Raw genomic sequence first — 14,054 nt, 5'->3', positions numbered from 1 at the left:
ACGGACCTTGAGGTGGCCAAATTCAACCATGCTGATGGAGGAGGGGGGTACTGAGGAGGGGGGTACTTTACAGGGGACCGCCCCCTGAGGCTCGTAATGTTGGTGCCTAGGAAAGAACTACATTTTCAAGGTATAGCTGTACACAGTAAAATGCCCAGTGTCAGTTCAACTCTTAACAGTGTTAATTTAACTCTGTTAAGAGTTAAATTAACACTGTAAGAGTTGAATTTAACACTGGACATTTTACTGTGTATCTAACCTTGTTGAATTAACGCTGGACATTTTAATGTGTACCATACCTTGTTGAATTAACACTGGCGATTTTACTGTGTCACTGCCCAAATTTGATAGGATGTTATCACAAGTGCTCTGGCTTGATACGGGACTACCGGCAACCAGGGCTCGTCACTGCCTTCCTTAACACATTCCCCTGTTTCATTTGCATGGTCCACCCAAACACCCCAACCGCAGCTTGCATCAAAAAACCCTAACAGACAAGTGGAGCCCGCTCACTCTCTACTGCTCCAAAGATAAAAAAGTGTTCATTAACGCCACAAGACGTGAAGTTTCCAGCCACGCGCTCTTTCTTCATCAGACATAAAAAAAAAAAAACACACATTTGAAAACGGCTCCGGGTTTCCTTAGGCACCGGTTCACCGGACAAGAAGTCCGTTTACAAGAAGTGTTTCAAACGTTCTGTCCGACGAAGGAACGGCACACTGCTCAAAATGTTAACAAACGCTTTCGTTTTCGGAGCAGTCGACGGCGCGCGGATTCGCGATTCGTTTTTTTCCGTCCGCCGCCTGTCGACATTTCGGGCATGTGTACTCCCATTCTCCCCCCCCCCCCCCCCGCCGCCGCCGCGGCCGCGTTAAAAGTCCCTCCGCTGGCTGAGCGGCGGGCGGAGTCGTGCCGGAGCGCGACTGGAAAGCAGGTGTCCGTGCCAGCCGTTGAGGCTCAGCGGGGCCTGGCACAGCGACCCGCTCCCCCCCTCCCGCCTTTTACCGTTCCGCCCGGCCGTCGCCGTCGGCGAACCCCGGCAACCGACGGCACACTGAGGGCTCCTTTGACGCTTCAGCGCGCGAGGGGAACGTCTCGGGTCCTGTTTACCTTCAGCCCCGGCCGAGGTCCGACTCGAGGGGCGGAGGCGTGGAAACAATTTTGTCTCCTGTATGTGTGTGTGTGTGTGTGTGCACAGTGTGTGAGGAAGAGAGTTTGTGGTTGTGTTTGGGGGGGGGGGGTGGGTAGTGAGTAGTGACTGTAAAGCAGTGTGTGTGTGTGTGTGTGCACAGTGTGTGAGGAAGAGAGTTTGTGTTTCTGTTTGTGGGGGGGGCGGTGGGTAGTGACTGTAAAGCAGTGTGTGTGTGTGTGTGTGCACAGTGTGTGAGGAAGAGAGTTTGTGTTTGGGGGGGGGGGTAGTGACTGTGGAGCAGTGTGTGCATGTCTGTTAGGGAGAGTGCGTGTGTGTGTGCAGTGTGTGAGTAAGAGAGTTTGTGTTTGGGGGTATGGGTGCGTCTGTAAAGCAGTGTGTGTATGTGCTTGAGGGAGTGTGTGTGTGTGTGCTTGAGGGAGAGTGTGTGTGTGTGTGCTTGAGGGAGTGTGTGTGTGTGTGCTTGAGGGAGAGTGTGTGTGTGTGTGCTTGAGGGAGTGTGTGTGTGTGCTTGAGGGAGTGTGTGTGTGTGTGTGTGCACAGTGTGTGAGGAAGAGAGTTTGTGTTTGGGGGGGGGGCGGTGGGTAGTGACTGTAAAGCAGTGTGTGTGTGTCTGTGTGTGCACAGTGTGTGAGGAAGAGCGTTTGTGTTTGGGGGGGTATGGGTGCGTCTGTAAAGCAGTGTGTGTATGTGCTTGAGGGAGTGTGTGTGTGTGTGTTTGAGGGAGTGTGTGTGTGTGCTTGAGGGAGTGTGTGTGTGTGTGTGTGCAGTGTGTGAGGAAGAGAGTTTGTGTTTGTGTTTGGGGGGGGGCGGTGGGTAGTGACTGTAAAGCAGTGTGTGTGCACAGTGTGAGGAAGAGCGTTTGTGTTTGGGGGGGGTATGGGTGCGCCTGTAAAGCAGTGTGTGTGTGTGCGTGGTGAGTGGTTTTCAGAGCGGCCGTCGCGGAGTTAAGGGAGGCATTTCAGAGGATTAGCGGCGGCGAAACGATAGCCTTTTGTGTTCATCTGCCGTTTTTTTCTTCTTCTTTTTTTTTTTTTTTTTTTACTCAGGAAAAATCGGATTTAGATCCTAATCCCGCGAGCCCGCCGTGACCTGTCTTACGCTTGATGAGACTGGCGATGCAATACTCTCCGCATTTTGACCCTGGAACGTTACATTTCTAATTAAGATTAAAGTGCATTAAATTTTTTTTTTTATTATTTAGCTTGCAAAGAGGACATTTTTACTGGAATGGCAAAACAAATGTTCTTGTTGAAAGGCATCGTGCCATTCATCTAAAAAGTATTTTTTTGAAAACTGATTATGAAGCATTGCAGGTCAGCGTGTTATAGATGAGCTGAGCTCATTGAGGTGAATGTAACCTCCATCGGTTTCTCCATTTATTAAATACAAACAAGTACCTTACCCCGAAAGAACTGACTGTGACAAATAGTAATAACAAATAATAACAATTTATATAGAACTTTTGGTGCATTTGATCTCAAAGTGCTTATAAAAATTTCGAAAAGCAAGAAGTCCTTGGCAAAATTCATCATTACACTTATTAATTATAAAGCCCCAAAGTGACATGTCAAACATAGGGTTTTGCAAACAAGTTAAAACATCAAAATTGCTCTTGAAATGCGTTCTTTGGGGTCTGTTTGACCCGTTTCATTGTCCTCATAATTTTCCTTTATGGCAAAGCGGGCCCAGATCTGTAATGGTTAAGCATTTTTAGCATCCACGCCATTTCCCTATCCCTCCCCCGTCTAGCGCTGTAAAGCAAAATCATTGTGACCATTAAGAGGGAGTCGCTGGAAAAAGGTTTATTTTCAGCACACAGAACTGCTGCGTGCGTGCGTGTGTGTGTGTGTGTGTGTGTCTGGAGGCGCGCCACACACGAGCAGCACCCCCCACCCAGCCCCACCTCACATCCAGCAGCCTGCAGCTTCCTCTGCTCACCTCAGAAAATCAGGAGCGGATAAAAATGGCCGCATTAGCGCATCTGATAATGAGGGGCCCACACGCGGGTGTGTGCGTGGCACGGCAGAGGGGGTCTGGCGGTACGTACACGGGCCTCCCCGTCAGAGGTGGCTCCGGCGGCGCCGGGCGCGTGAGCGTCACGGAGCGCCGCCGGGAAGAGTCGGCCGCCCTGCGGCGTGCCCGAGGAGGGGGGGGGGGCACTCGTAAAGGCAGGGGAGGGGAAGCGCTGCACCCTGGCACAGCCAGCCCAAAAGCGGGGGGGGGGGGGGGGGGGGGTGTCACGCCTGCCCGGGATTGGCAGCGCAGAGCGTGGCGGAGAGGCGGGGCTGAGGAGTTGTAACCGTATTGGGGGGGGGTCCGTGTCCCGGCGCTGCCAGCTCAGCGGGCGCATTAGGAGGCTTGACCGAAGCTGGAGCGAAACGGAGAGGGGGGGGGGGGGGGGGGGGGGGGGGGTGGCACTCCGGCGCTCTGGCACTTAAATTTGGGAGGCAGCGGGCGCGGTGGGCGGCATCATGCGCCAAGAACAGGACAGAGGGCGGGGCGGGGTCTCTGGAGGCCCGGAACTGCTAAAAATCCTGCTAAAGTCAGTGTGTGTGTGTGTGTGTACTGTGTGTGAGGGAGAGTGTTTGTGTTTGGGGGGGGGGGGGGTAGTGACTGTAAAGCAGTGTGTGCATGTCTGTTATGGTGAGAGTGTGTGTGTGTGTACAGTGTGTGAGGAAGAGAGTTTGTATGTTTGTGTGTGTGGGGGGGGACGTCTGTAAAGCACTTTGTATATGCTTGACGGACTGTGTGTGTGTGGGAGAGTGAGAGGGAGGCAGTCATAAATCTAGCTGGTCTGTGTGAACAAAGAGGGCGGGTGTGAGTGAGTCTGGGAGTGGGGGGGGGGGGGGCAGGGGGGAGGGTGAGGGGAGTAGAACCCAGGAGACAGAATCGGTCAGATGGCTGGATATACAGGAAGTGAAATATAGATGGGCCGGAGTTTTGTGGGGGAGGAAGGGAGGGGGAGGGGTCTCGAGAGGCTTTCATTTGTGAGGAATTCCAGAAATTGTCTCTTTGAAGACATCCAACTGGATTAAGAGCATCATTGTTTGCCAACAACGAACAGCCATTTTCTATTGACTGAAGTGCATTTTCAACTGTAAGGAACATAAGTGTCAAAAGTGCAATGGTGTATTAAAATACAGAGATACTTTATTTCAAGAAGAATACAGCATCAAGTTTGCAAAAATAGTTCTATAATAGACAAATTCGAAACGGTCTTCAAAGTCCAGTTTACAGTAACGGTCTCTAATACCTTAAATGCCTACCAGAACCGAATGCGCTGAAGGAAAAAAAAAAAAAAAAAAGAAGAAAAAGAACAAGCGAAAGGCAAACAAATGAAAAACAGAAAACGTTATAAAAGAAACGAACCACGGTGTGTACGGGAAACCGTTGCCTGCAGCGTGCAACGCTCTAGCAGACACAACTAACCTTGCCAAGCGCTGGGTTTTTTTTATTTTTATTGAAACTTCACCATGGAAGCAAACTCACACTGACTCTTAAGTTCACACCCGGGGACGAGCGATTGGACGTCAGGGCGGGACGGACATCTCCGCTCCGCGTCTTCAGACGCCAGGGGGGAGGAGCGTTGCTAGGAGACCCAAATGCATTCTAGAAGTTCGAGCACATTTCTTCCCAGAGAGGAAATGGCTAATGTTTTGAGGAAAAAGCCCAATGTATTAGTAAGAATGCAACCGGCGAGTGAGCCTTAATTAGTTATAAATATGGACTAAATGTGCCTATTTGTACCGTAACGTAATGGAAACCGGGACAGCCGCCTAAGGGAAATACTGTCACCTCCGTTAATATAGGAGGCTGTTCTGTAGCATTCATTTTAATTTTCAATTTTAAATAAGTTAATCCATAATACGCAGCCAGGACCGGAATACAAAACGACAGCGAACGGGACCTTGTGTGTAATCTATTGGGTGGCTCGGAGCTCGTGTAAGAGCGAGAAATGCACTGAAACAGCACTGTACTAAACCTGTCCGCTAATTCCAGTAACGGTCCGCGGTTCATAATGTGCGATTTTACTTCCAATGTTTTCCTTAAGTAATTACTTTATAATCTGCCTTCCCCCCCAAAAACGTTTACACTCGGAAAATCCCGGGCACTCCATAAATACTTGGCAGAGTCTCTGCTCGCGAGCTAAAATAAAAACATGGGATTTCAAGTTCAACTCGACTGGCGAGGACAACGGCCCCCGTCGCACTGGACCCAAAATAACCCCGGCAAGGTCCGAGTTAGTCCCCACGGAATTCGTTTGACGTGGAGATCGTCGGTAAAGGCCTGTGGTCTCCGGGCGGGTTTCGAAAATGGCTCCGGCTCAGCGCCGATGGACCGGGCCTGCTCCCTCAACACTCGCTGGAGATGCATCGAGGAATAATACCGTCAGGCTGCAGTCCCAGTGATTTAAATGGGAGGAGAGTACACTTTAAACAACGCAAATACATCTGAGGATCATTAGTAAACACTGTATGTCTATATTAGTCGTTCAGGCATCAAATGAGGAACATCCATTCCTCTAAGGGCGGGTAAGTACCGAAAGTGATCATTACATCATTTAGCTGCCTCTGTTCAAACTCCCTTCCTTGTCTTTAATTGCAGTGGCGAGCTTGCTCACGCTGACAGATAGCGTCCTTTTACTGCAGTTGTTCCAACTTAAGGGCTGCACCAAATCCAAACATTGTTCTTTCGCTTACAAATAATGGATGGCGTCCGACCAGAGGCTAATTTCAGACTGTGCGTTGAGTTGAACGTATCTAAACAGAAACATTATTATTTCTTTTTTTTTTTTTTTTACATTTTAAGCGTTTGCGGAGTGTTTATTTGTCCAAGATGAGGCAAAGTCAACGAAATCACCACAAAACATAAAGTTTCAGAAAAAGTAAAAATATTCAACGTGACAGAGAGAACTTCATCTTTGGAAATGTAGCAATTCTTACCTCTTTACCTTTCTTTGTCTTTCACTACATGAAAATGCAGTTTATACCACAATACTTGGTTATATTACACCAGCATGTCTTCATGATTGCTATTCCAAGCTGAAGGATTATGGAACATTCACACCACTAGTTTCTAGTTATTGTCAATAACAGACAAATCAACTATCTCACCAAAGGCCTGTCTATTCCAACTTGAAGGGCATTCAACTGCCAATCCATTAAATATGTATCTACTCTTAATCTATTGAAGGTATAAAAAGGAATATGGGATACTTTGTCCTTCTGGTGGATAAATAAGATCATCTCCCTTATCCCACCCCCAATAATTTTACAATCATAAGTAGGGTGTAATGGATTTTATATCCTTTTCACGTCGCTTCTTGTGTTGTACCTTAAACAAAACCCTTTCAGAGAGGATCTGTTGTCGATCTCCCAGGTGAAGAAAACAACAAAAAGAAAAAATACAAAGGAGAGGGCCGGGCCTAGTCGGCCTTGTCTTTCTTCTTCGGCGTGACTTTCCTGGCCACCGCTGACCCCACGGCTCCGACCCCTCCCGTCACCACGGAGACGCCCCCCTTGACCAGGCCCACCCCCGCCGCCGGCACGCTGGTCACCGCGGTCTTGGTCAGCTGGAAGCTCTTGCTGCCCACCCAGGCCACGCCCCCCAGGGTGGCGCCCACCGCGCCCCTGGTCATGTTGAACAGGCCGCCCGTCACCCTCCAGATCACGCCCGCCTCCGCCTTCGGGTGGTCCTTCTCCGGCCCTGCAGCGGGACAGAAGAGAGGAGAGAGAGAGAGGACGTGAGACTCCCTCGGCTGGACAAAGGCCCAAAACGCGGTGCGGCGGCTTCCCCGCGTCTTAACTCTAACTCGCTCGTCTCCGGCCGACTTCGATTCGCAGAACCCCGCCCTCCGTGCCAATTCTACACACCCCCCCCCCAATCCAACAAGACCAGGTCAAAAACCTAGTATATGGCTGGACCGGCCGACCAATGGTCTAACTTCATCACTCAGTGACTCAGTCACAGACATTCGCATTTGTAGGGCTGGCCCCGCCGTTGCGGTCCAGCCAAAAACGAGCGGAGCGGTAACCCCCCAAAGGGAAACCTCGGGTACCCCCTCCGCTTTGCTCGTTCGCATCCGAACGACGGCCACACCTCCCTTTTTGCGCTCGGAAGCCGAATGTTCCATCCACGCGGAAGGCGTTTGGCCTCAGAGAACTTTCTTTGTACCGTTTGCTTTTTTGCTTGTTCGTTCCAAACACTTGTGCTTGTTCGCCCGTGAAACAAGACTTCTGAGCTATGCTGACTCAGCACCTATTTTTTTTTTTGTACATTTTTATTTCAAACTTCTTGTCTGGCCAATTGCAATATATCTCGCCAATTAGCAAGAGGAGCAGAGCACATAAATTATGGAACCAATTACAGATAGAGCAAGTGATGTAATATATATATATATATATATCAAGTTATTGCAGAATGTATAAGAAAAACAACTTTTGAATAAAATGTATTTTTTAATTGGCTCAATAATGTTTTTTTTTTGTTTTCTTTTAAAGTTCAGTATGGCTCCTACGCACAGTAGGCCACAGATTATATTTTTACAGGAAGGCCGATTTTAAAAAATTTGACAGTATCCACAATTTTTACGAAGGAATTTCTTATCAGTAAAGCTGACATGCTAATGTCATTCAGCATTGGCTGTAATGAGGGAGAAGTGTTACGTCTCCAGTTTTAGCATGCTGCAACATTGACCGTCAACTGACCAGTGCATCTGTGCAATACTTCTGCGTGGATTCTATTATTCAGAAAAGCATTCTTAATAAACAGTGGGAACTATGCAGTACTCAAAAGTGCCCATACAGAAGGCCACAGTGACCATGGGAGGACTAAAGAGTGTTTTCTTCGGGTAAAGGTGACGACCTCGGAGCGGGTGACCGCACTCAAACCCCACTCCCCCCCCCCCCCCCACGGGGCGGTCGGGCCCACGCGGTTCTGGCACGGTCGGATAGCGGAGCGCTCAGACGTATCTAATGACGCTCTCTGCCCACTTCTGGTTTCTTTTAAAGAATCCATAAAACCCTCGATTCAGACCTCGACTGGTCTGAACGAGGGACTCATCAGGCTATCTCTCTCCCGCTAGCAGGTCGACGCGAATGCTCCCGCATTCAGAACCCAAGGACCCGGGTGAAGAGCGCGCCAGGGTTCGAGTGGCTTCTGCGTCTCACTCGAGCTCGGTACACAGCCACTTCTCACATCCGCAGCCTTTTGAAATTTTTGTACATTTTCGAGCACCGGAGAACATATCCGGGCCACGTTTAAAGAAAGGACCCAAATAACGCGAGCAATCGGATTACGCGCGACTGCCGGCGTTTCGCCGGGTAAAAACGGAGGGAATTGAAAAATCTATCGCGTTCCCAAATTAGACGCACTTAAGAGCATGAGCCCACACTGGGGTGCGGGAGAACGAATGCCATTTCGGATGCCGCTGAGTTCTCTTTTTCTGCCGTCGACACCTGCTGCCTTTCAAAGCAATCGCTCAAGTAACCAAAAATAATTTTGGGTGAGTCACCGCCTTTAAAAAGTCGAGTGAGATTCAATTTTTAGCTGTTGGGGGGGGGGAAAAAAATCAAAAAAGCTTTTCTGAAGCTTTTTTTTTTTTTTCCGGCCGACTTAACTCGGCAATATCAGTCCTAGGGAACCAAACAGTGTGAGCCATGCAGTCAGAATTTTAAAAGGAGGGAGGGAGAGAGAGAGAGGGTGAGGGAGGGAGGGAGAGGGAGAGAGAGGAGGAGAGAGAGAGAGAGAGAGAGAGAGAGGACGACAGACCGGTCCTTATGAATGCCACACTCGCTGGGCTACACCCAAACGAAACATTAATCAGAATTTTTCAAAATGAACCCCCGGAATCTAAGGGGCTGGAATGGCAATTCCAGGAAAGGCCTATAAACAGCACCGCTTCCGTAAAGCAAAGGGGCTCGCGACACAGCTCTGACTTATGCTAAAATTCATTTTGTTTACGCTCTGATAAATGAATCAGCCTGCTCGCCGGCCTAGCCTATTGACTTCCGAGCGTGAAGTAAATAGCCCATTACAACCCAGCCCCGCCCTTCCCCTAATATTAGTGCCCTCAGTAGCCAATGATAAACTGCCGCCCGTCACTGCCGCGCATAATTTGACACAATGATGCATGCTCTCTCTCTCTCTCTCTCTCTCTCTCCTCTGTCCTGGAGTCAGGTTATGGTGACAGCGCCGCGCGTCTCCTTGCTTCTCTTCTCTACAGACCCCCCTGATTTGATAAATATGAATTCGCTAATAGACAGGGGCCGGACTTAAGTGGCTGCTCCGCTCCTGCCTTGGAATATAATGAATGAGAAAAGCCTTGAGGAGTCCGGTAACCTGAGGTAGCGTGCTATTGGCCAGGCCTGCTGCGCGGTCCCCAGCAGCAGGAAGCCTTTCAGAACGCAAGCTGCTTTTACGTCACGCGCGCAAGCCGTCCGCCAAATCCAACAACAAAATAACCTCAGAGAGAAGAATTCAATATGCCTTTTTTTTCTCCTTTTCTTCTTTTTCTGAAGCACTGGGTTTGATTTTGAGACAGGGTGCACTCGATGACAGCTGTGATGGAACATCTCGAAAAAGTTTATTCGTGAAATGAGGAATATACACTTCCAAAAACTTCAGATTTTGTTTTCTGTTCACAGATAACAAGCAGAGAATACATATCACACAGGCAGTTTAACCCCTTCTGTATCAACCCCCTTTTTTTAAACACAAGCCTGAAAATAACATGCCCAGAATAAGGTGGTTACTATTCTTGAACACTTGACGACAGGCATAATCCTGTTCTTTTCTGAAAGGTAACCCTTGGGAGTGTATTTCCCAATAGTCAGAATTACTCTAAATGTTTCTGAAAGGAAGTAACCGAAGCTCAAACACAATGGAAGTGGAAGTTTTTTCTCACCTAAAAGATAATTTTTAAAATGGATACAGATGCCTGTGCCTGGTGGGTTTAGGAACACAATGGAGCCACAGCTTCCACAACACTGGACAAATCCTGTTTCTAATTTGATGACAATACCACCAAAAATGAGCATTCTGCATTGTTTTTTTTTTTCAGCTATCACTAGGCGGGTTTCCAAAAAGGCCATTTGGAAACTCTAAAAGGACACTTGGTAACCAAATGATATTTATGGATGGATTAGAGGTGTGAAATACTATGCATCTGTATACTATATGCTAGTGGAATTTTGCTGAAATTAGCTCGCTATTACTATTGCTAATAGTAATACTGTAATAACATATTTAAAATATTCTGCTGTGAAAGTAGTTGTAATAGCATAAATGTGACAGGTGCAGTATATTTTTCACTGCGATTCACACATCAAAGCGTACTTTAACACTGCTCCATTTGCACTGTGTGTGGGATATTATAGTCATATTCCCCAAAATTATAAATAAAATATAAATTTAGATTTGCAATGAAGGGTTCAGCAAGCAAGAGCACTGTAAATAGAATAATAGCCTGTGTGATTCTTCATGCTGCATTGGTGCTTTTTTAAAAATTTTTATTTCAGTTTAATTGTTAGAGACAGTGATTTAATGAGCACACTGCATACAGCAACAGCACTATGCAAAAGCACTGTGACCAACACGTGGGTAAAATGTCTAATGTAAATGAGAATTAAATCCAGTCGTTAAGATGCGGAGTTTCAGAAAACGGGTTACTAAGAATAATTAACACAATGGTTATTTATGCAGGTGTGATCATTGAACAAGCGTAAAAGCTGTTTTGATGTTGTACCGTGCCAAGCGCATTCGCGGCGCAGCTGACGCCATATGTTTATACTGTATTTGAGAATATCATCACAAGCGGGGGAAAGTGGCAGTTTGCCAACTTCCCGTCATCTTCACTCACGAAGCCCCGGCGTCTTGGGAGAAGGAGCTCCTGCAGGCTCACAGCGGAAGACTGGTCCCTCGTTGGAACCAGAGTTCATTGACGCACATCGTCGAAACGCACGTAGGCTGGCTATGCGGAGCAGTTTATAATTCGGTCGTTGCTGCATTGGGATGGTTGCGGAATTCTGGATGTCCTGTTAATATCGCAGTGCACGTGACGCCTTGGGCAAGGGGCCTTAGCACAAACGGCAGTAAACTCTGCCTAAGTAATCGATTAAATCCTCCAAATCCAGCCTTAGCCACAAGTTCTCCGTCTGTAAATTGAAACGAAAACCATAAACGAAGATAAAAATGTTGAGACGGTCAGTTTTTGGATCCAGCATTTTTAGTATCAAAATTCAAAATGCTGAATTGGATATTTATAACATATTGCTCCAAATTTAGATTTATTGAATGTTTCTGCTCTTTGAAATTTGACAGGCTCACCATATTTGCGATGTATTCCACAGGAACCATGTTGAGGTAAATTGTTCTAATTTTTGTGACTGAACAATAGTGATGTACTTGTATTAACCTGTATGTGAGTGAATATCTATTTTTTAAAATGTGTGTGGTGGATTCATGGATAGAGGAATTCATATGTTTTTAGATTGCAAAACGTGAAGTTTGGGGTAAAAAGCCAACGGGAGTATCATGGCCCAAAATCATTAAAGTATTTCGTTGATTTTATTGGTGGATGCGCATCAAGCACCCATAGATTTATGGAAATAAACGTCTGGTTGAGTGAATATAATTTGTTATTCAGCTATGTCCCTAACTAGCTAGCATGAGCACTGAACAATATTTTAATGAACTTAAAATGAACTTCTCGTTTTAATTAATACATTAAGTTGTATACCATTTCTAAATTCATTAATTCATCAAATGTTTGTTTTACTCTGATTTCATGGCTTTTTTATCATTAAACTGACTGAGCCTAAGTGACGTGGGCCTAAGTGTAAATAACACCAACGTCGACAGGTGCAGTTGATTAAAAAAAAAAATTATAAATTAATATAATTTATAAAATCAGTAAAAATCAGAAGGCAATTTCAGCAGAAAGCCCCTTTAGATGATTTTATTTTTACATGCTATAATAACAAAGCTGCTCACTGTTACAAATTATTTCCCCCAAAAGCACACTGGTTTAAACAAAAACATCATGTATACTAGATATGTTCTAATTTCGCAGTAAATCTACTTAAGGGAGTGTCTTCCCCATCTTATCCCATATATAGTGCAACAATAGACAAAAAAGTTAAATTCTAAGATGACACGACATTGCAGAACGAATAGTGTTATTACATCATTTCATGACGACATAGCTAGGCTCGTTTTCTATCCGGCAATATGTGGACTGAGTTACCTGCTCTAAAGGTACCACATCATTATAGGCACATAAATCAGCTTCGATCAGACCATCTGCCCTTTCCCAACCTCTCCTGTTGGATCGGTGGGCCGTAATCTAGAATGTTCTATCAAACACCTTCCTATCAGTGACAGGAGGAACAGCTTTTGGCTTCCTGCCTCGTGTCCTGTCCACCACATACTGTGAGGAAGCCGGGGTGGTGGTGGTGGGGGGGGGGGGGGAGCATGTTTCCTGCAGAAGCACACAATTATTTCCACCGAGCAATCGATACTGTGCTACTGCCCGTTGCAGACGAACGAATACGCGCTTCACTTCCTTAACAACTCCCTAACTGCTTTAATGGCACTGGAACACCATAGACCGAACATAATGAAAACAAGTACTCTACTGTAATATCCAGTATTTCAACATTTTAGTCCTGAAAGGATCGCACTGGAACAAAAGGACATATGGACCCATGGCTGCATTGAAAGGCTTGATCGCTGCAGCACACTCAAGGCAGTGCAGCATTCATCAGAAGCAGACCACACTTTTAAGCATCATTTTGAGGAGGATCGTTTCTCTGCAATTACACTACCGACCCAGTATGACATTAAGCACGGCTGCTGTACTCCTATAGGACGACTCTTCCGGCAAGTTCCGACACAATCTGCCCTCTTGTTCTTCGGTTCTAAAAACCTATGAAAATACGAAAATCTTTTGTAGGCCAACACTGTTAAAATCACGTGGCGATCATTATGAAATAAGGTGAGAAAAAAAATGCGAATGAGAACGTGACTGAGTTTAAATTTGGTGAGTAAATAAATATGTATATTCAGAACATTTTGCACACTAATTTATCCTATCCAGTGTGTGTGTGTATACACACTGAAAATAATTGGATTCAATGTTGCATACACTTACATGCAAAAAAAAAGCAACTGACAAGATATCAGATTAAACCTAAACACATTTCAAACGAGGGCAACAACTAGAAGCAAATATGTACGAATGAAGACAGCAAGCTATGTATGCCAATGCACATCCAATTATGTTATTTCATGCTAGTGATATAAGGATAACATGTCAAACTCATATCTTCTGGAAGGAAAAACGGAAGCAAAATCAGCAAATAACTGTAACTGTGATTCACATTTCAGCAACAAACATAACTGCTTTTCCCGCCTGGTGCAGCCGTTTGAGCTAAAAAAATAAAAAAAAACAGAGATAAGACCGGCACCCACGTGGAACACCTTTTCAGTGACGCAGGCGATATGCCAAAAGCATCGGGAATCTTTCCCTCTGATCTGAACTAAGAAACCGTGAGGGCAGAGAAATTGCGAATGCGGTCACCACCCAAAATTTAAGCACTGCTCTTTAGGGGGTGGGGTTGGGAACGGGAACCAGGAACCAGGATTTAGTCAGAAGAGGCGGGTGTCTACATAGGGTTGCCAGACCTCTGGTTTTCGTCCGGAATGTATGATTTTCAAATAATTTGCACATGTCCGTTTTCTGGTCCCTCCCCTTTCTGAGTAATTGATGGAAGATATTTACTAGTAGTTTGTAATGAATTTGGGTCTCATCCAACCCCCGGTCTGTGATCCATTCCGACAGACCCCCCCCGCCGCCAGGTCAGTCATTGGAGAATGTTGTCTTTTTTTTTTTTTTTAATTC

The 14,054-nt window shown here is 46.3% G+C and overlaps 1 protein-coding gene across 2 annotated transcripts in view; it reads right to left on the bottom strand.

The window, feature by feature from the left end:
• Window positions 1-4,281: 4,281 nt before the first annotated feature.
• Window positions 4,282-14,054, bottom strand: part of LOC118215787 (transmembrane protein 263-B-like) — an 88,337-nt gene continuing 78,564 nt past the window's right edge. Inside the window, exons 1-2 of one of the 2 annotated variants that reach the window (XM_035396785.1) lie at window positions 11,013-11,142; window positions 4,282-6,859 (exon numbers count right to left, since the gene is read on the bottom strand). In XM_035396785.1, the coding sequence (XP_035252676.1) occupies window positions 6,579-6,859; window positions 11,013-11,091 (360 nt within the window). In that variant the 5' untranslated portion in view covers window positions 11,092-11,142 and the 3' untranslated portion in view covers window positions 4,282-6,578. Of the gene's footprint in view, window positions 6,860-11,012; window positions 11,143-14,054 lie in introns of those variants that run through there. The other variant, XM_035396784.1, reaches the window with a different exon arrangement.

The sequence above is a fragment of the Anguilla anguilla genome, chromosome 16 (assembly GCF_013347855.1).
Source record: "Anguilla anguilla isolate fAngAng1 chromosome 16, fAngAng1.pri, whole genome shotgun sequence".
NCBI classification, from domain to species: domain Eukaryota; kingdom Metazoa; phylum Chordata; class Actinopteri; order Anguilliformes; family Anguillidae; genus Anguilla; species Anguilla anguilla.
The sequence above is the reverse complement of the archived record's forward strand: the minus strand, read 5'-3'. Positions and strand labels throughout refer to the sequence as shown.